Source organism: Crotalus tigris, unplaced genomic scaffold, assembly GCF_016545835.1.
Source record: "Crotalus tigris isolate CLP2741 ecotype Arizona unplaced genomic scaffold, ASM1654583v1 scf7180000017771.5222438, whole genome shotgun sequence".
NCBI classification, from domain to species: Eukaryota; Metazoa; Chordata; class Lepidosauria; order Squamata; family Viperidae; genus Crotalus; species Crotalus tigris.
In genome coordinates this window covers 2,962,156-2,983,702 of record NW_024096622.1, presented here as the reverse complement: position 1 = coordinate 2,983,702, position 21,547 = coordinate 2,962,156, and the positions used below count along the sequence as shown (strand labels likewise).

Below are 21,547 nucleotides of genomic sequence, written 5' to 3'. Positions count from 1 at the left end.
ATTCCTTTATACCTTCCCTTTATCTTTTTCCTACATGATTTTTGTTTTCTATATCTTATTTTTTGTAAAAAAACCAAAACACATTTGTACAGAGCAAAAGGAGATTAGCAACACATCTTTCAACTTCTTTTTTGTTCTTGCAGGCTGCAGAAATAACTGCCACAGAGGGAGAGCATTTTCAATAACAAGTCAATGGTACTAGTTAATATCTTTCTGCCTGTTAGTAACAAGTAAACATAAATTCCAGAATAGGAAAACGGGGGGGGGGGGGGGAAACAACAAATTACAGAATAGGAAAGGGAGGGGGAATAAAATATAAAACAATTGACATAACCAAAACCTTTATTTGTTTTATATAACAAGTGGAGGAAGAGGAGAAAAAAAAATATGAGATACAGAATAAGGTTGTTTGTTAAAAACCTATGACAATAAATGCATATTACAAATATATATTTTAAAAAATAAAATGGCTCTCTCACCTAAGGGTTTGCATGCAGTGGAGCCAGGAAAAAATATTGAGCCAAGTCGATCAAAGGAGGAGGATCCATAGTAAGTTCAAAAGTGATTATTCCTGGAAGAGATATAGTTATAATCATAGTAGCCTTACATCAGGGATGTCAAACTCAATTTCATTGAGGGCTGCATCAGCACTGCAGTTGCCCTGGGGGGGTCAGGGGGGATAACCGGGGGGTGCAGCCTACTGGGTGGGCATGGATGGAGTAGGTGTGGCCTACTGGGTGGGCATGGTTTCGGCAGGCAGCGGGGCGCTCTCACAGCACCAAGAGATTGAGCCGGGCAGTGTGAAGCTCGCCAACTTTGCACCTTGCTGCCTGCTGAAACTGGGCAGGCTGGGGGCTAGGCAGCATTGCACTTCTCATCAGATTTGTGCCATCCAGCTCAGCTCTTGGCGCTGTGAGGAGAGCACCCCGTTGCCTGCTGAAACCGGGCAGGCTGGGAGCTGGGTGACCTTGCATTTCTTTTTGGATTTCCACCGCCCGGCTCAGGCTCTCCTCAGCACTGTGAGGAGAGCACCCCGCTGCCTGCCGAAACCCCTCCCCCAGAGCCCATCAAGCCAGATATGTGAAGTAGGTGAGAGCCATTTGCTGGCCACTTCCAGGTGATGGAGCATTTCTTCATTCCTCACAAAGGGTGACACCTCCCCAGCATACACCCAGTTGGTGGGGCTGACGCAGCAGGGGCTGGTTCCTCACTGTTTCCAGACAGCCTTGTGGAGCTAAGACTGAATGCATTTCAGCATAGATGGCCACCACAAAATTGTACATTGGCTCCCGGCTAGCGAGGGCCATTCCCTGTTTCCAGAATGGCTTCACGGGCCACATGAAACCACTTTGCGGGCGACATCTGGCACCCGGGCCTTGTATTTGACATGTCTGCCTTACATTATTATTTACTTTCTCTAAAGTAGTCTTAATACTGAATTTGATGGGCATTAAAAAAAATACCTTGTCAGCTCCCATCAGATTTGTCTGCAGATGCACAAATAATAGGCAATCTGTTTCTTAATAAGTTGACAAAAGCTACATTGAGGAGATGTTTGCTAGTAGGCAAAGGAGAATTGGTGATCCCAAGGACCAGGCTACTTCCAGGTTTTAAAAACTCTAATTGTGATACTTTTTAAAAAAATAAGTAAGAATACATGACAGCAACAAAAAACACTCATACAAAAAAAGTGAAGTTTATTTGAATAAAAAGAATTAACAAGCTAACCTTTGGATGTTTCAAAAATTATTTGCAAGAAATGATAATACAAACAAGTATAACTGCTAGTCATTAAAGCTAGAGGAGTCTGAAAGAAAGCATTACTGCTTTAAAAGCATGAATAAGTGATTCTTTTTCAGATTGAAAAAAAAGCAGAAATTGTCTAAAGCACTTCTTCTGAACCAGCTTATTAGCAATTATAGAAAAATAGGGTTTCTGCCACGAGTGGCAGGGCAAGGACAAAATAACCAAGCAGGATCAGTACTGGACAGACTACTAGAAAACCCAAAAATACAAGGCTTAACTTTGAAGCCAAAAAAATATCCTGGAAGAAGGCAACAGCAAGATATAGATGGACTGTATGAATATGGCGGTTTAAAGTTGGGCAGCGTACAAGTTTAATAAATAATGTTGTGTATATTACAGTATTACAATGCTATATTATACTATCATATTATGGCATAATCCTGCATAATTTAATTGCATAATATAGAATACAATACAAACTGGAGCGCCAATTTGGTCTAGTACAGTGGCTCCCAACCTTTTCTATACCCTGCACTCCTAGAACGCCTCTGATATATTCTTGCACCCCTTACAAAAGTTTGAAATAATGGCAATGAATTATGCATATACACTATAATTTTGAAAACCCAAGTTTTCGCACCCCCTGGAACATCGTCTCGCACCCCTAGGGGACGTGAGCACTCCCGGTTGGGAATCACTTGTCTAGTAGTTAAGGCACCAGGCTAGAAAGCGGAAGACCATGATTTCATGTCCCACCTTAACCATGAAAACCAGCTGAACCAGTCACTCACAGAGTTATTGTGAGGAAAATAGGAGGAAAGATATGTTCACTGCCTTGAGTTATTTAATAAATAATAAAGGGATATAAATTAAAATAAAATATTGTCACATAACCAAATTTTCAAACGATTATATTTAGTTTTGTTACTACAGTACTATTCCTGTATGGCCCTAATGTCACTTGGTATTGAGCTCTAATAACTTTTATATACTATAAATAGTATAGTTTTATTGCTAGCACAAATGACCCTTTAGGCCATCCTCTCTGATTGGCCAGGGAACTACTAACTTCTTTCTTATTGTCTTAATCCAGGGCTTTTCAACCAGTGGTACACGACCCCTAGCCAAGTGTAGTGGGGGAGGGAACGAACTAAAGCGGCGCCACACAGGCCTGGAGGAGATCAGCCGGACTACAGGGCTCAGCAGAAGTCCCAGGATCTGCGCACGCAGCTATATGCTGATTGGAGCTTCCGAGCGAAGGGTGAGCATGAGATTTTTGAGAACAAAGGGTGAGTGAGTGAGAGGCGCTTTTGCGAGAAAAGGGCGAGTGAGTTAGAGTGAGAGAGCAGCCTTTGCGAGCAAAGGGTGAGTGAAAGAGCGAGCGAGGTTGCAAGCAAAGAGTGAGTGAGAGCATAAGTGAGGGGATTTTGCGAGCAAAGGGTGAGAGAAAAAGGGAAAAGTGATGGGAAGAAGGGAAAAAGAAAAGGCATTGACTTCTGACTTCCTTTGTTGCAGTAGAAGGAAGCATTAACATTGAACCTCAACTTTTTAATTTCCCATAATATAAACTAGCCATTTCTATAATAACAAATGAATCTAACCAGTAAAGACCCAAATCCCCCCTTTGTTTTAGTCATCAAGTTTTTGACACTTTGCTAAGCATTGGTGGTACTCAAATATTGTCCTAAAAGTGGTACAATCTGTGAAAAGGTTGAAAAGCCTTGTCTTAATCTATGGAGAAAAAAAATGCACCTTTTTTTCTACACAAGTACAAGCCAATTATCTACACAGGAAAAAAAGGTTTGATATCAGTGCTGCAATTCAAATTAAATCACATTAAAAGTATTGTGAACATATGGAACTCTATCGACAGAGATCCTGATCAATAAGAAAAGGCAAACTGAGAACAAAGCAACACATGACCAGGCAGCACTCATGAAGGGAAGCAAAATCAGATCACCCTTTATTCTTATCTCTGCACAACTGGGCCTAGGAGTGAATGAGTATATATTTGATAATGTTCTAAAATTGAAACTCATTGGATTATAAGATTCTAAGGTTATTCTAAGTTACTCAGAAATTGCCTGGGCAAGTGCCTGCAGTTTTCTTGGCAAGCTTTTTCAAAAAGTGGTTTGCCGTTGCTTCCTTTCTAGGACTAAGGTCATTCATCTGGCTTTGTGCCCAAGACAGGACCGGAACACACAGGTTCCTAGCCTGATCCCTTAACCACTATACCAGATTGCCTCTCTTCTTAAAATATATATAAAATATAAAATGCTAAACTGGTAGATATATCTTTGGGCCAGACTTGTTGTGAGTCCATGCCAGCCAGTGGACTCGGCAGCTGAGTCTGGAGAATCAGATGAGGAGGAAGAAGAGGGGTTTGGAGAGCCATCAGAGTTGGAGGGAGGCTCTGATGAGTTACAAGACTCACAATCTGATGAAGAGCCTGGCCCCTCCAATCGTGGTCAGGATGAGACACAGCTGTGTGGGGAAGATGAGTCAAGACTCTGAGGACTCACAGCTGGAAGTCATTAGAGACACTCCTAAACGAAGGCAGTTAACTAGAGCAGGTCAGAGGGAGTCAATAGGGCAACTCCAAGGGAGGAGGAGAAGGCATTGAGAAACCTTGGGCTGCTTAATAAAAAGGGACGGTGTGGGTGATGCTGGTTGCTGAAGGCAACCGTTGCAAAGTATTTCATCGGATCATGTTCTATTGGTATTGCCGGTGATTAATTCCTTGTTTTGCATTGTGTTTCGTGTGGACAATTTCCTCCATTTGGATTGTGTTTTGTTGCTTTTGTCTTTGGACCATTTGGCAAGTTTGTTACCAATATTAAAAGGGGTTTTGTTTTCTTCTGAGTCTCCAGCCTATTTCTCAAAAGGGGTTTTGTCCTTCTGCATTTAACAAGGACGGCTATAGGCTGGGACAGAACAGTACTGAGTAGAAATCCCCCTGAAGAGTAGGGCCAGTTAGGGGTTCAATACATTGTCAGCAGTTTGGAAGGAGTAGTCCAAGTGTTGGCCTAAGCAACATAGTTGCTTAATACAAAAGAAGATTTTAAGGTTGTAAGTGGGCTGATATTATGAACCCACAAAGTACTGTATGATTACAGATTACAGATCACACATTGAACACAATATCAGTCCCTCTTTCTACTTTTCCCCAAAACTCAGAGAGGGAAGTTGGGCTGAATAATTTGCCAAAATCACTGAGTAAGCATCCTGGTTGAGGGTGGACGTTAGCCAGAGTCCAGCATTTTAACTACTACATTATACTAGTTCTGCCACCAATTCTTGCTTGTTTGATGGACCATAGAATGCTATGGATACAGTGTACTTAAATCTCAGGAAAATATTTGATGGCTAGGATGGATAAATGTAAGTTGTATTTATGTATCTAGCGGATTGGCAGTTGGCTGAAAAACTGCATCTAAAGGGCATTCATAAAAACATTTCTGCCTCCTCTTGTAATATAAGTGGCGTTGCTCAGAAATCAACTCTCTCCCCAATACCATTCAACCTATTTCTAAATGATATAGGGGATGGGATGGAAAGAAGACTATCACATTTATAGACAGTATCAAGTTGGGGAAATTAAATAGAAAGTAAAATCACAATTCAAAATTACCTTGACAAGCTGGAATGTTAGCTCAAATCCAACAGTGCGATGTTCAGTTATAACAACTCAAGATCCTGTATCTGGGCAGGAAAAATCAAATAGTACAGATAGTCCTTGAGTTACGACCACAATTGAGCCCAACATTTATGTTGCTAAGTGAAACATTTAAATCAATTTGCCCCATTTTATGACTTTTCTTGCCATAGTTGTTAAGTGAATCATTGCATTTATTAAGTTAGAAACATGGTTGTTAAGTGAATCCGGCTTCCCCATTGATTTTGCTTGTCAGACGTTAGCAAAAGCTGATCACATGACCCCAGGACACTTGCCAAGCATCTGAATTTTGATCATGTGATCATGGGGATGCTGCAACGGTCATATGACAAATGATAATAAGTCAATTTTTTCAGTGCCACTGTAACTTTGAATGGTCATTAAGTGAACTGTTGTAAGTCGAGGACTACCTGTATTATCCCAGGTCCTTGGAAAAGATTCAATAGGTGGATAAAAACACCAAATCCACTTAACTGTGTGACACATCATAACAATAATAATTTAAGAACAAATGCATATAAAGTCAGAATTGAGAAGATAGCAATGGATAGCAAGTGCCACCTCTGCAAAGAAGAAACAGTGGATCACTAGTTAGTTGCTGCAAGAAGACTGCACAAACTAACTATAAATAATGACAAAAATAGCAACAATGGTTCTTTGGAAGATCTGCAAGAAATACCATTTGGCTGCAAGCAAGAAGTGGTGGGACCAAAAAATAGAGAAAGTAATAGAAAATGAAGAAGCCAAAATGCTCTGGGACTTCAGAATTAAAACAGACAGGCACCTGCCACATACCTAATCATTGTCAATAAGAAAAACAAAAAAGTCTGGATACTGGCAGTACCTGGAGATAACAGAAGAGAAAGAATTGGAGAAGGTAACAAAATACAAAGATCTGCAAACAGCAGAAGAAAGCAAAGATGGTACCGATAGTAATAGGTGCTTTGGGTACAATCCCAAAACAGCTAGCTCACCACTTGAATGCCATTGGCATTGACAAATTCACCATGAGTCAATTGCAAAAGGCAGCTTTACTTAGAACAGCTTACATTCCATGATGATACCTCTTAACACCATCAAACATCCACACCTGTCTATCCCAAGTCCTTGGCAAGGATTCGGTAAGTGGATAAAAATGCCAAATCCAGTCTGATCATCTGGCTGTGCAACAAACTATAATAATTAGAGTTATGTTTTGTGATTATCATATTGGGAGGAAAATTGGATATGTCTAATAAATACATGTTTTCCTGACCTCAAATATTAATGCAACTTGATCCACTCTAAGGTCTTCTCCATAGACCAATAAAAAATGTTGGGTATCTTTTTTACAATATGTGAAAGCACATAATGTTTCAATGGCCACGTTGTGATAACATCAAGGTTTGCTCAAGGCAGAAGGAAATGTCCCTCCTAGGAAACAGAAGGAAAATTCACTCGCTGGACAGCATATTCATGAACAGAAACCTCTTAAATTCTTGACAAATTGCTCTGCTATAAATATGTTTCATATATGTAGTGCTAAAGCAAAAGAATCCCAACGCTACAGGAAATGATAATATAACTCCCAATCAAATCATTGTTGATTTTAGAAAGAGTCAGCATAGTCATAGTCCATTCTGTATCAAGGCTGCAGCCGTGGAGGGTGATCAATAGTATTAAGTACCTGGAGGTGCAGATAACTAACTATCTGACTTGGTCTCTTCATACATTATCTTTAGTGAAGCGTGCAAACCAGCACTTGCATTTCTTGCATTGGATGAGGAGAGCACATCTTTCTGCTGTTCTGGCCACTTTTTACAGAGATAAGATTGAGAGCATTTTAACAAACTGCATCACTGTTTGGTCTGGTGGTAGCAGTGCCTCAGATAGGAGGTCCATACAGAGAGTGATAAGGACAGCTGAGAAGATTATAGGACACTTGTTTCCCGTTATTCAGGATACTGCTTATAAGGGCTATGTGCTTAGAGTGTGAAGCATTGTTAGAGACTCCACACACCCACTTCACGGTCTGTTTCTGTTGCTCCTCTCTGGGAAGAGGTTTCAAAGTATTTATAGCAGAATTATTAGATTCTGTAATAGCTTTGTTCCTTATGCCATCCTTCTTGTAAATTCGCAGGATTCTTTTTTTGTCATGCATATGTATACATTCGAACTAGACTGATGTTTCTCTGTGTCATATATGTGCGTGAATGGGGGTACATGCATAATGGTATTTTTTTGAGAGCTGAATGCAACGAAATTCCATTTTAATGTATGCTAATTAGTGTACATTTAAAGTGACAATATCCTATCCTATTCTTTAACCATTATATAAAATTTATTACTGATGACTCCCTCCTCAATGAATATGACTCTCTTCAAATATCCAGTTTGAAGGCCATCACTGTATCTTGTGAGATGTAACTAGATCATGAAACAAAAATAAATAGCAAAACGCACAAACAGTTGATCTATAGAGGAACGCTGAAAAATACTGTATCCATACTATTCTTTATAAATTAAATTAAAAATTAAATATACCAATGCTGATTTGAGATATGCTGAGATATATTAATTAAGAAATGCTCAAGAGAATGTTTCAAAATTATTATATTATCTGAAATAATTCAGTGTATGCCCACTGGTAAGATACATAGCCTGCTCCCATTTAAAATTAAACAAATACACATTGTAAAAAGGCCTTAAGGTAGCAAAACAATATAATTTTTTTAAAAAATTAAACACTCCAAACTCTTGACATCAATTTGCAGTATTTTGTTTTAGGGAATACATATTCCAAATTAAGAATTAACAGATGTTTTAAAAAGAAAAAGCCAAGAAAAATCCTTGGCAAAGCTTTTTTCATCAAACTGACAAATGAAAATGAGTAATCCATCTGTTTTAAACCCAGGTACTTTAAGAATATTATCGCATAAGAAGAACTTTTTGAATAATCAATCAGACCCATTTTTCCATTCCCATTTCAAATGTCAACATTACCAAAAAGCTGAATTAATCATAGCAGGTTGAGGGAAAAATGTAACAGTCAAGCAATAGAATTACATTACTTAGTAGTATCAAATTAAAACATGGATAACAATATTTGTTGCAGGTTTAGAAAGAAACATAATTGGGAAACACTGTACATTATAACTTGAAAGCTGTTAAAAGTGACAAATCCAGAGACTGTACAGTGCAAAACATGCTTTTCCAGTTCAATTTCAAAACAGAAGGGGTGCAAAAACATTTTTTAAGTCTGAACAATGTATTTCTTAGGATAATGACAGCTAGAACACAAGATTAGAGAGAGTTCTTTCCACACAACAGTAAGATCTTTTTCTCAACATATATAAAACTTGGATGATAACTCAGCAAGCCTGTGTACTCTATCAACAAATAAATTCTGTCCACTTGAATGGTCTTTCAGTCACTGAATCAGGACCAGTAGTGTATAATCAGAAACTCACAAGCAAAAGGAGAGCCAAACCGTGCAATCTGCTTAAAGTCAACAAGCAAGCAGAAGCAGCAAAATAGCTTGGCTTATATATTTCCTTGTAGCATTTAGGCAAACTAGCTCCAAAGATAAGAAAAGCTGTGCTCAAAAGATATGCAGAGTCATGGGTGAGAAACCAACGATTTTTTTTTTCAAAAGATGGGAGAGGCCAACTACTCAACAGTGATTCCAGGCAAATGCTTCTACCAAGCTGACTAAGCAATGCATGCATCTCTCCATGCAAGATAAAAAATATGGCTCCTAATGCTTAGAAGTAGAGTGTGCATTTGTGGAAATCAGTCTGAGTAACCCTTGCTTATTAAATTTACAAAAATATATATAGCCAATACTGTAAGCTTACTTGTTATGTAGACTCTCACACATATAAACTACTTTTCAGATGTTCTAAACAAGGTCACTTGCAACAAAAAGTCAGCCTCCCCCAGCCCCATACACAATTTTTTAAAAGTGGATATTTTCAAGACAACAGGACATCTGTTGTTTAGCCACTTCTAACTTTTTCAATGACTAAGCCTGAATTTATTTTGAAATAATAACTGATGAAAAAACTTACGTTTCATTTGAATACTCATTTTCTGCATAGAAAATGAAAGCAAACTTTTTAGGACATGATATACTAGGTCTGGTGGGTACAAATTTGTGATAAATTATAATTGTCCTGTGCAACAGACCCACTCAAACCGAAATGGGGTTGTTGGGGTGGGTTGTGAAATAATGTCTCAGCAATGAGAAAGTTGTTCAAGGCTATGATATTCTGAAGAACCAGCAGCCTAGATGATACATGCTGTAAACTGCAGCATCCAGACCAGACAACCCGCTTCAGCTATTAAAGCAGTGTGTTCTCCTGGAAGTGCCATTTATCCCAAAGTTATTTATTATTTCGAAGGCGTTTTGACTTTCTAGGTGAACCTATTGATTCAGTAGCCTTCTTCCGTTTCCTAGGGGCCTCCTCAGTTGGTGTTGACCCGGAGGAATTTCCTACTGCACTTTCCATAACTTCTCGCAATTTGCGTTCAAGCTCTGCCAATCGGACATTCTGCTCACCTATGATTTGGGTTTGCTCAAGAAGTTTCTGATCTTGGTCTTGAAGTTGTTTCTGCTGCTCTTGCACTTTGGTGCGAAGCTCTGAAATTTCACGTCGTAATACAGTCACACCTGCACCATTAGTTTTAATTTGTTGTTGAAGTTTGGTGACCTCTTGCCTTGATGGGTTTTGCTTGGAGAAGAGCTGCATTGTAGTTAAAGCTGCAGAAGGACCTGGAACTAAAGAAAAAGAGAGATTGTTTTCTGTCTAATATCTGTTTTCAATCCCATAATTCAAAAACTGTACATCAAATTTACAAAGCGAATCCATCATCACCATCACATTCTGGTGAGAGAGAAGTTCCCTGAAGATGGGCTTCTCTGCTCCTGGTGACCGACCCAGATTGGATCCTGCAACATTATCCTGGGACATATATATTTGGCTTTATTCATGAATACATAATCCTATAGGGTTTCATAAACATTTATGGTGGCCAAATAAGTGAGGTTACATCTCTCTTCTACAAAAATAAGTACAACCCTATATTGCTGACAAAATCCTGGTTTTCGTAATATTAGTACTAATCAATCCACATGCCTAGAGTTCTGTGCTTAAATGTTATCCCAATTGCAGAGAAACTATTTGGAGTAACAACTAAGGAGGTAATGAAGTGCAAAAGTGTACAGTATTAATGTTCCGTTACTGGAAATGTGTTTGGAATTGTGAAAACCTGAAGCTTTTTATTTAGCTCACATTCCACCCTCTTTGATTGGTTTTCTTCTACTGTAAACATACTAAACATTTAATCTCTCAATATCCACAACTCCAAACTTTTCTGTTGTTATCCCACATCATGCAACCAGTGGAGGTCTAGAGAGTGTCTATCTTGAATCAAAAGTAATAGTGCTACATTAATTGGAGTCACGTATTCACTGAGTTGCAAACACTTTCCTAATTTATCAAACTTTCTGTGGCATAAGTTTTCTATTAGAATATATTAGTTATGCTGAATTCTGATTTTATAATATTTAATAACTGATTGCTGTGTATTTTGAAAAGATTACTCAGAAGTTCATTAAATTATTTTTGATTTGTCATGGAAACAGGCAAAAGGAGACAAGTAAGAATACTTAATTCATTAGGGTTCCCACCCTCAATAAAAATAGATAGCGGACATATTAAAGAGTGGAATATATTAAATGATATATTGCCAGCTGAAAATACCATCTTTCTGGACCAAAATTGAACAATTTACCCACTCTACCCTTTGTCTGGAAAATTATCAGAGACTCCATTCGCAACAACTTTTTCAACTCTTTGTACCTCTCTTCATGGACTGAAACTAATCTGTGTTTCACCTAATTCCCGAAATTCTTTTCCCTGAACTTTTCAGAAAGACAGAGAGGAGTAAGAAATTTTACCTGGAGAAAATACAACTATAAAGAGCCCTTGTCCCAGAAGGGGCGTTGGTCTTACCTGAACGCCTTTTCTCAGTACGGAGATGGATAATCCACGGATGGGTTTTCTCTGTCTGCCTGCTCTTGAGACCAAGTAGCCAAAGCTTGACACGCCCCCACTTCCTGTGGAGTCCATTCTTAACGAGGGCGAATTGGCTGATGATTGACGAGGTATTGGCTCTCAGCTCCCTACTAGCGGCCTGCTGGCCTTGGGGTGGGTGTGGATTATCCATCTCCGTACTGAGAAAAGGCGTTCAGGTAAGACCAACGCCCCTTCTCCAGTACAGGAGATGGATAATCCACGGATGGGACGTACCAAAGCCTCACTGTCCCAAGGGGTGGGAAACAGATAAGGCCGGTAGATTGATCTCTGAGACAACTTGCTGGAGGACCCTCCTACCAAAGGAGGCATCCGCCGATGCAAAGCGGTCTATCTTGTAGTGTCGTATAAACGGGGAAGGCGAGGACCATGTCGCGGCCCTGCAAACTTCCTCGATTGACGCCTGGGTAGCCCATGCCGCCGAAGTTGCAGCGCTTCGGGTGGAATGGGCTGTGAGATGACTTGGGGGCGGCAGGGATGATACATTGTAAGCTTCTGCGATACAGCTTCGGATCCACCTTCCAATGGTGCCCGCGGAAACTTTCCGTCCCAAGGTGCCCGCTTGGAAGGACACAAATAGGGCCTCCGATTTGCGGAAGGGTTCTGTACGCTTTATATAACGCCGCAAGGCTCTGCGGACGTCCAATGTATGCCACTGCCGCTCCCGGTCATGTGTTGGATTTGGACAGAAGTTTGGGAGAATTACTTCCTGTGTCCTGTGAAAGAGTGAATTCACCTTCGGTATGAAGGCAGGATCTAACCTAAGGACCACCCTGTCCTTGTGGAAAATGCATAGGTCGTTTCTGACTGACAGTGCGGCCAGTTCCGAAATTCGTCTGGCCGATGTGATGGCAATCAGGAACGCCACCTTTAGCGACAGGTGTCGCAAGGAAACGGTCGCCAATGGTTCAAATGGTGACCGAGTGAGTGCGTGAAGGACTCGCGGTAGTTCCCAGGACGGGTACCTGTGAATTACTGGAGGTCTGGTGTTATAGGCGCCCTTGATAAAGGCGCGGATCCTGGGGTGGTGAGCTAAGGGAACCGAATCCGTGCAGGTGAGGAGGGTGGACAAGGCCGCCACTTGCCTGCGGATGGTCGCGGGGGCGAGGCCTCTGTCTAGTCCCTCCAAGAGGTAATCTACTATCTGAGGGATGTAGAGTTTGTGTAAGTCAAACTGCCGTTCCCTGCACCAAAGGCAAAAATTTTTCCAAGTGGAGTCATAAATGCGGTTTGTTGCCGGACGGCGTGAAGCTTGAATTATGGTAATGGCCCCGGGAGAGAATAGTTCCTGTGCCATTATCTGGCGCTCAAGTGCCAGGCGGTCAGTTGTAACCATTGGGGTTCCGGGTGACTGATGGTTCCCTGGTGTAGGGACACTTGATGAGGGGGAATGTTCCATGGGGGCGACTGAGACAGGTTCATCAGGTCGGCGAACCACGGTCTCTGTGGCCAATATGGTGCTACTAGGATCACTTCTGCCCGCTCCTGAATCAGCTTTCGGATGACCGCCGGTATGAGTGGTAGTGGGGGAAAGGCATAAAGCAGACCCTGAGGCCACTGAGTTCTCAGAGCGTCCGTCCCCTCTGCTCGCGGGTTGAAGTAACGAGAGTAAAATCTGGGGAGCTGGGCATTGTCTGATGATGCGAACAGATCGAGGATCGGGTACCCGAACTTGCGGGAGATGTCTAGGAACAAGTTCGGGTGTAGCCCCCACTCCGAAGGGTCCACTGTGGTGCGGCTTAGGAAGTCCGCTTGCTGGTTGTTGACCCCCGATATGTGTTCCGCTTTTAGTGACTTCAGATTGGGCTCTACCCAGCTGAATAGGAGTCGTGACTCTGTCATCAGGGTTTTTGATCTGGTCCCCCCCTGCCGATTGATGTGCGCCTTGGCTGCTACGTTGTCTGTTAGGACTAGAACGTGGTGGCCTCTGATTCTGTCTTTGAATTGTTGCAAGGCTAGGTGGATAGCCCTGAGTTCTAGCCAGTTGATGTTGTTTCTCAGATCCGTGGCGGACCAACGTCCCTGTACAAACCGGGAGTCCAGATGGGCTCCCCAACCATACAGACTGGCGTCTGTAGTGATGGTAACTCTGACTGGTTCCTTGAAGGGTGACCCCTTGGTCACGGCCCGAGAGCACCACCAGCGTAGCGCCCTGCGGATTTGTGCCGTGACCCTGACTAGGTGGTTGGATGCGCTGGTGTTCTGCCGTTGGTACGGGAGCAGAAACCACTGTAGTTCCCGTAGGTGGAGCCTGGCCCAGGGTACAATGGCTATGGCCGATACCATCTTGCCCAATAATTGGGAAAGTGTTAGTATCGGAACTGAACGTTGCCTGTGAACCCAGCGAGCCAGTTCCCTGATGCCGGCCACCCGGTCTTGGGAGAGATAGACCATACAGTTGGTTGTGTCTATCATGGCCCCCAGATGCAGCAGCCTGGACGAGGGAACTGTCTGGCTCTTCTGAAAGTTTACTGAGAATCCGTGTAATTGGAGGACGCGAATGACGGTCCTTACGTCCGCCTGAGCTGTCTGTAGGGATGTTGCTTGGATTAGTATGTCGTCTAGGTAACATTGGACGCGTATTGGGATTTTTCTCAGTTTGGCGGCTACCGCTGCTAGTATCTTGGTAAATACCCTGGGTGCCGAAGATAGACCGAAGGGGAGAGCTCTGTATTGGAAGTGTTTTCCCCCGTAACAGAAACGTAGGAACCGGCGGTGGTTTGGGTGGATGGGGATGTGAAGGTAGGCTTCCGTGAGGTCTATCGATGCCAGGAAGTCTCCTTCTCTGATGCTTCCCAGGATGGACTGAAGGGATTGCATCTTGAATTTTTTGTATGTGATGTAGCGGTTGAGGTTTTTTAGGTCCAGGATTGCCCTCCATCCTCCTGAAGTCTTTGGAACCACGAAGAGGATGGAGTAAAATCCTCTGCCTCTGTATTCCGCTGGGACCGGTTCTATTGCTTGAATGTCCAACAGGTGTTGGATGGCCTCCTGCATGAGTTTGCGTTTGGTGGGGTTCCTGGAGACCGAGCAGTTGATGAGTCGGTCTGGGGGTGTGACCAGGAACTCCAGGGACAGCCCGGACTGGATGGTTTGTAGTACCCAGTTGTCCGTGGAGGTCTGCTCCCACTGGTGGAAGAAGTGAGCTAGTCTTCCTCCAATGGGTAGGTCTATGTAGGAGTCATTTTGTCTTCCGGTACGGACGACCCGTTCCACGAAAGGGTCGTCTCGACTGGTTTTGTTGTCTGGGCTGGAACCCCGGTCTGTCGTAGGGGCGGCCGTACGGTTTGTTCTGCCTGGGAGTGAATGGCTTGGGTGCCTGACTGATAGGCGTGGTTGTCGGTTGACGAAAGGACTGCCTACGAAAGTAAGGTGTGGTACGTTTGTCTGACCTTTTGTTCAAGTGTGCCATGACCTTCCGCTTGTCTTTGTTCTCTACAAGATAGGGGTCCAAGGCCTCCCCAAACAGACCGTTGCTTGAGTAAGGGGCGGTCGCTAGCCGCCACTTAGCCTTGGTGTCAGCTTGCCAGTGTTTTAGCCATAGCATTCTCCTGGCAATTATGTTGGATGCTATGGATCTGGATGAAAAAATGGCCGATTGGAACGTTGCGTCTGCAGCGTATTCCGTGGCTGCTACCATCTTAGCCAGGTCCTGGTGTGTTCGTATGTCCTCCATAGGAACTATGGTTTGTAGTTGTTGCAACCAGATGAGGGTGGCCCGGACAAAAAAGGAGGCCGAGGTGGCTGCTTTGATGGCCCATGCCGCTGTCTGGTGGGTTTTGCGAAAGGCTTGTTCCCACTTTTTGTCATCTGCCTTAAGGGCCTCCACTAGGTCCCCAGCCATGGCTGTCTGGGAGACCAAGGGGGTCCAGGCTTCATCTACTTTAGGAATTTCTAAGGCCTCATTGAGGTCTGTGGCAGTGCTGTATAATTTTTTGTCCGTACCACTCACTGATGGGAAGGAAGCGGGAGAGTCCCATGGCTTCTTGATCCCTTTCAGGAAAATGGCGGGGCAAGGTATATGGTGTTGCGTTGTCACCTTTTCTACGAATACGGGTCTGGATGTGGTGGCCGGTGTCGCTTGCGGCTGAGAAAACTGATCCGTCCCCATGTCCGCAATGGCTGTGGCCTTGCGTAGTATCGTGAGGAAGCGGTTGGGATTAAATAATCCCCCTGAGGGGGGCTCAGGGGGAAGTTCCTCATCCTCTGACATAGAGATCCCAGGTTGATCCTCCTCTTGTGGTGAAGAATAACCACTCATGGAGGACTGGGCCGGGGAGACGGGTTCCTGAATGCCTGAGGACTCTGAGGGGAGTTCCGAGTGTGGCATGGCTGAGATGGAGGGCCCCTGGTCGTGGTGGGCGGAGCGCTGTGCTAGGGCTCGGTCCACCACTTTGGTTAATAGGGCCTCTAGCCGTCCATCTGCCCAGATGTCCCCTATGTCATTACCTTTGGGTGTGGTGACCGCAGGTGGAGAGTTGGACTCAGTGGTTGTGCCTGCCGCCGTGGTTGTTTGTTGGGCTGATGTAGATGGCGGATCCAGTGGTTGCGGTGTTCCTGGAATGGACCACGCGCTCTGGGTTGATGTGGATGGACCCAATGGTAATTCCATCTCGGTGGCCGCTATTTGAACCAATTCCAATTGGGCCTGCCTCTGCGCTCTGGAGAACTCCTTCTCCAGGGCCTGGTGCCTACGGCTGGCTTGCTTTTCCGCCAACTTGGAGGGCCTCTTGAGCGAGTGTTTTGTCTTCGCTTTGCACTTGCCTGCCGCCTTCTGGTCAGAAGGTGTGTTGCAGCCGTAATTGGGAGGTGGAGGGGTCGTGCTCATGGATTGAGGCAACGAGGGTCCCTCCATTCCGCTTGAGCAGTCCCAGAAAAACTGAGAAGACGCTCAGGCAGGCAAGTATTGGCGGGAGCGAAATTGGAACAAGTACCAGGACTGTTCCCCTGATCACCCGACCACAACAAAAATATTCTCTCTGGGCTAAGGTCACGGTAGCTGAGGGAGGTACCGAAGGCACGTTTGGAACCACTCTTTGGGTTCCGCCCGGAGGCCTTAGGTGACCAGGCAACGTGCACCAGTAGAAAAAGGAAAAGGGAGGCAAAAAATATCAGTGGCGACCTCAAAAGGGTCTGTAGGCCTGACTTAATACACAGCAGGTATCAAATGGCGGTCACCTAGAGCGGAATTTATTCTTATTAATACTATTACTATTATACTAATAATAGGAACAACAATAATAATAAAATAATAATAATAATAACAACAACAACAATAATGGTGATGATGATAATATTGTGTTCTGTCTTTAGGCCTGTTGGCCTTGCAGTCGCTTAATTTTTAGCTTTAAAAAAAAATTTTTTTTAAATTATTATTATTATTATTTTTAAAATTTATGTATCTATTTTTATTATTATTATATTTTGTCCTATTATTATATGTGTGTATCGGGGGTGGAGCGCTGGTTGTGTGCTCCTATTCCGCCTCTATCAGTGATTCCAGATATGATGTAGAGCTTCCTTAAGCTCGGTTTGCCTTTCTCTGGCAAGAGATGGCAGCCACAGCTCGTTTCTCCCTGAAAAAGGGCTTTGCAGATCCCAGGAGGGTTCTCTAGCCTCCGTTTCTTGGTTGGCTTACTCCCTTCCTGTGCTTCGTTTCCCTCTGAAGATAAGCTCCGCAGCCTCCCAGAAGCTGCTTGTGCCCGGGGATTTAAATTTGGCGCGCTGTGACGTTTTAAGGGAATCCCAGCCAGGGATTGCCTTTGTTGTCTGAAAACGGCAACTAAAATGGCGCCCGCGGTTGCCCTGGGCTGCTAGGGAATCTCCGATGATCCGAATTCAAGTTTGAATCCGGACCTGGAGATTGTTATTTTTTCCCCCAATTTGAGGAAAAAATCCCTTGGAAGGTTGGGGAGAAAAGCTCAGCAAGTGGTCTCTGCTGATGCCTTTTTCCCCCCCCTTTTCCACCTCCAGAGCCCTGGGGCTGACTGGGATCCGTGGGGAGTTTTCCCCCCCCCACACCCCCTTTTTCAATTTTAATATAGGATCAGGGATGATCCCAAGGAAAACTTAGTGGTTGGGGAAAAGGTTCAGCAAGCAGTCTCTGCTGATGCCTTCTTCCCCCCCTTTTCACCCCCCAGAGCCCTGGGGCTGGCTGATATCTGTGGGGAAATTTCCCTCCCCACCAATCCCCTTTTTAATTTTAGGTTTGAGATCAGGACTGATCCCCAGAAAATTTTGTGGTTAAATTCCTATAGGTGGAAATTTTTTGGGAAGGGGAAGCCAATTATCAAGGGATAATCAATCAATGGATTTCTTGTCTAACCTGATAAGCTGAGAGCCACGCCAAAACGAGTCTTCTCCGAGCAGAGACCAAGTTAAGAATGGACTCCACAGGAAGTGGGGGCGTGTCAAGCTTTGGCTACTTGGTCTCAAGAGCAGGCAGACAGAGAAAACCCATCCGTGGATTATCCATCTCCTGTACTGGAGAAAAGCTGGAACTATGATCACAAGGAAATGTTTCTGGTGAGTGAGTCAAATATAGTATTTATTTAATCTAACTGCACTTTGTGGCCTAGCCAAGCTAATGCACCTCTTGCTTAAGCCAAACGGGAAATAAAAAGCAAGAGAGCAGAATCTGCCAAATATTATGAGGAAAGTTTCCCAATACATAGATTCTAAAGTCTTGTCTTGGCCATTTAAGAGACAATGGGCACAGTATTTTTGCTATGGCTGATGTGGCATTGCTCCCTCTGTTTTAAAAATCACTTTTTATTGCCCAAATATGTCATTGTAGGGCACTACCTTTTTATTACCTTACATTTCAATAGCTCTAAAGAGAAGATGGAGTCTCTCTATATTTTTCAGGAGGATTTTTATCTCATTCCCTTATTTTTAGTAGTAGTAGTAGTAAAGTTGGAAGGGACCTTGGAGGTCATCTAGTCCAACCCCCTGCTCGGGCAGGAAACCCTACACCATTTCGGACAAATGGCTGTCCAGTCTCTTCTTAAAAACTTCCAGTGTTGGAGCATTTACTGGTTCTGGAGGCAGGCTGTTCCACTGATTAATTGTTCTCACTGTCAGGAAGTTTCTCCTTAGTTCTAGGTTGCTTCTCTCCTTGATTAGTTTCCACCCGTTGCTTCTTGTCCTGCCTTCAGGTGCTTTGGAAAATAGCTTAATTCCCTCTTCTTTATGGCAGCCCCTGAGATATTGGAATACTGCTATCATGTCCCCCCTTGTCCTTCTCTTCGTTAAACTAGACATACCCAATTCTAGCAACCGTTCCTTATATGTTTTAGCCTCCAGTCCCCTAATCATCTTTGTTGCTCTTCTCTGTACTCTTTCTAGAGTCTCAACATCTTTTTTACATCGTGGTGACCAAAACTGGATGCAGTATTCCAAGTGTGGCCTTACCAAGGCATTGAAGAGTGGTATTAATACTTCACGTGATCTTGATTCTATCCCTCTGTTAATGCAGCCTAGCACTGTGTTGGCCTTTTTGGCAGCTGCAGCACACTGCTGGCTCATATTTAAGTGATTGTCTACTAGGACTCCGAGGTCCCTCTCACAGTTACTACTATTGAGCATGGTGCCACCTATGCTGTACTTGTGCATTTGGTTTTTCTTGCCTAAATGTAGAACCTTGCTTTTTTCACCATTGAATTTCATTTTGTTAGTTAGTGCCCAGTGTTCAAGTCTGTCCAGATCCTTCTGTATCTGAAGCCTGTCTTCTGGAGTGTTGGCTATTCCTGCCAGCTTGGTGTCGTCTGCAAATTTGATGAGTTCCCCATCTATCCCTTCATCCAAATCGTTGATGAAGATGTTGAAGAGTACTGGGCCCAGAACAGAGCCCTGGGGCACCCCACTACACACTTCCCTCCATATAGATGCAGTTCCATTGAGGACCACTCGCTGAGTACGGCCGGTCAGCCAGCTACGGATCCATCTGGTGGTGGTTCTGTCTACCCCACATTTTTCTATCTTGTCAAGTAGTAGGTTGTGATCTACTTTATCAAATGCCTTACTGAAGTCCAAGTAAATTATGTCCACAGCATTCCTCTGATCCACTAATTTTGTCACTTGGTCAAAGAATGCAATAAGATTTGTCTGGCATGATCTATTTTTGACAAACCCATGTTGGCTTTTAGTAATGACTTTGTTTGCTCTAGGTGTTCGTTGATTCGTTGTTTGATTATCTTTTCCAGGATCTTCCCAGGTATTGAGGTCAGGCTGATAGGTCTGTAATTTCCTGGATCCATTTTTTTTCCTTTTTTGAGGATGGGAACTACATCAGCTCTTTTCCAGTCCTCTGGTAGTTCCCCTGTGTTCCAGGATCTTTGAAAAATATAGTTCAGTGGCTCCGATATCACATCTGCCAGTTCCTTGAGAACTCTGGGGTGTAATCCATCTGGTCCTGGCGATTTGAACTCATCTAGGCTGGACAGATGCTCCCTAACCATTTTCTTGCCTATCTTAACTTGTGTTTCTGTTTTGTTTTTTATGGCACTATTTTTGATAGGTTGGTCTGTTTTTCACCTCTTAATACTTTTCTTAAGGCATGTATTTGAGCATTTTTATTGTGTTTGATTTTGAATAAAGTGAAATCAGCCATGGAATGCAGCCTTATACTGGCCAAATATTAATTTCATTTTTAAAAATAATTCGTACCAAGCATATATAGATGGAAAACTACAATAAGTAAAAGAAAAAAAATATTAAAAAGACAGACTATAATATAGTCTATAAAAGGAGAAAAGCAAAGAAAGAAAAAAGAAACATTTAAAGAAGTAACTTTCCCCTTCATCACAAGTGTAAACAATTTAAACATTACCTTCTCTTAAAAGACAACAAATTCTTCATTCTATACCTCATCTTTTATCTATAAGCAAATTTAAAATCTTATTGTTCAGTCCTGGTCAGCAGAAGTATATTAACGGAGATCAGAAACAGCAACATCTAGTTTAACTTTGATCAAATAAATCAACTTTATATTCCTTCCTTTTATTTGTAACAAACACGGTCTTTAATCCTTTCAAATAATATCCTAGCACTTGATTTCCTTTTCTTTATTCTTTAACACTTCTTCCCTAATCTTCCCTAATTTCAAACCAACAGGTTTAATAGGTCTCATCTGTAAATCCAATATAGCAAAATTATCCAAGTCACTCTCTTTTATTTCTTATTTGTATATCTCTTTAATTATTAACAGCTGTCTGGTATATCATGTTCCTTTTAATTATTCAACTATTAGCTAATTTAATTGTTAAACTGTTAGCCAATTTCTTTTGTATATCTGGTACATCATCTTTTCCCAGATCATTCTTTTAGACTGTCATTTTTAAATCCATGTTCACTTTTATTTCAGTTTTGTTCAGTTAAATTTGTTCTTCTTCCATAACATCATTTATACACACTTTACCTACAATGGTAGAGATTCTTAAAATTAACTTCTGAGTTCATTTTTTACAAATATCCTTCAATACATCCAATGTTAAAATACTTTGCCCCATACTGTTAGCAAGTAAAAATTAAGCAATCTTCTCTTCTAATTGTAATATTTCATTTCTTCTGGCTGCCTCTGATGTCCAACCTTCAAAGTCCCATATTATCCCCCCCCCCCCGGCCTTGGAATACAAACTAACAGCCATTTCCCATGGCAAGGATTCTTTTTATTAATTTTAAAGTCTTTTTTCAAATCCATCTGGTCACTTAGTCTATTTATAAGTTTCCAAAATCAGTCATCTTTTGATATTTATTTCCAAAACAAGTCTTTTTCTGAGTGCTTAAACTTATACTTAACTTTTTTTTTGTTAAGGATTGGAAAAAAAGATTCTATATGAAAAGCAGTAAAGTAGTAGTTCCAAAATTGATTAAGAAACATAGGCTGCAATACGATTATGAGCTTAGTTGGTATCTTGCAACTCTCAGCCTTTCAGCTTGCTAGTGGACCACAGAAACCTCATTTCCAGCAATCTACTTGTGAGGGATAGTTGCCCAGAGTATATATGGGCAATCTTACAATCTCTCTTTTCTCCAGAGAGATTTCACT

General features: G+C 42.5%; 1 protein-coding gene across 1 annotated transcript in view; it reads right to left on the bottom strand.

Annotated features, from left to right (window-relative positions):
- Positions 1 to 7,997: 7,997 nt before the first annotated feature.
- FBXO28 (F-box protein 28) overlaps positions 7,998 to 21,547 on the bottom strand; it is a 41,891-nt gene continuing 28,341 nt past the window's right edge. The window contains exon 5 of the mRNA XM_039341694.1: positions 7,998 to 10,181. Within this exon, the coding sequence (XP_039197628.1) occupies positions 9,787 to 10,181 (395 nt within the window). The 3' untranslated portion in view covers positions 7,998 to 9,786. The remainder of the gene's footprint in view (positions 10,182 to 21,547) is intronic.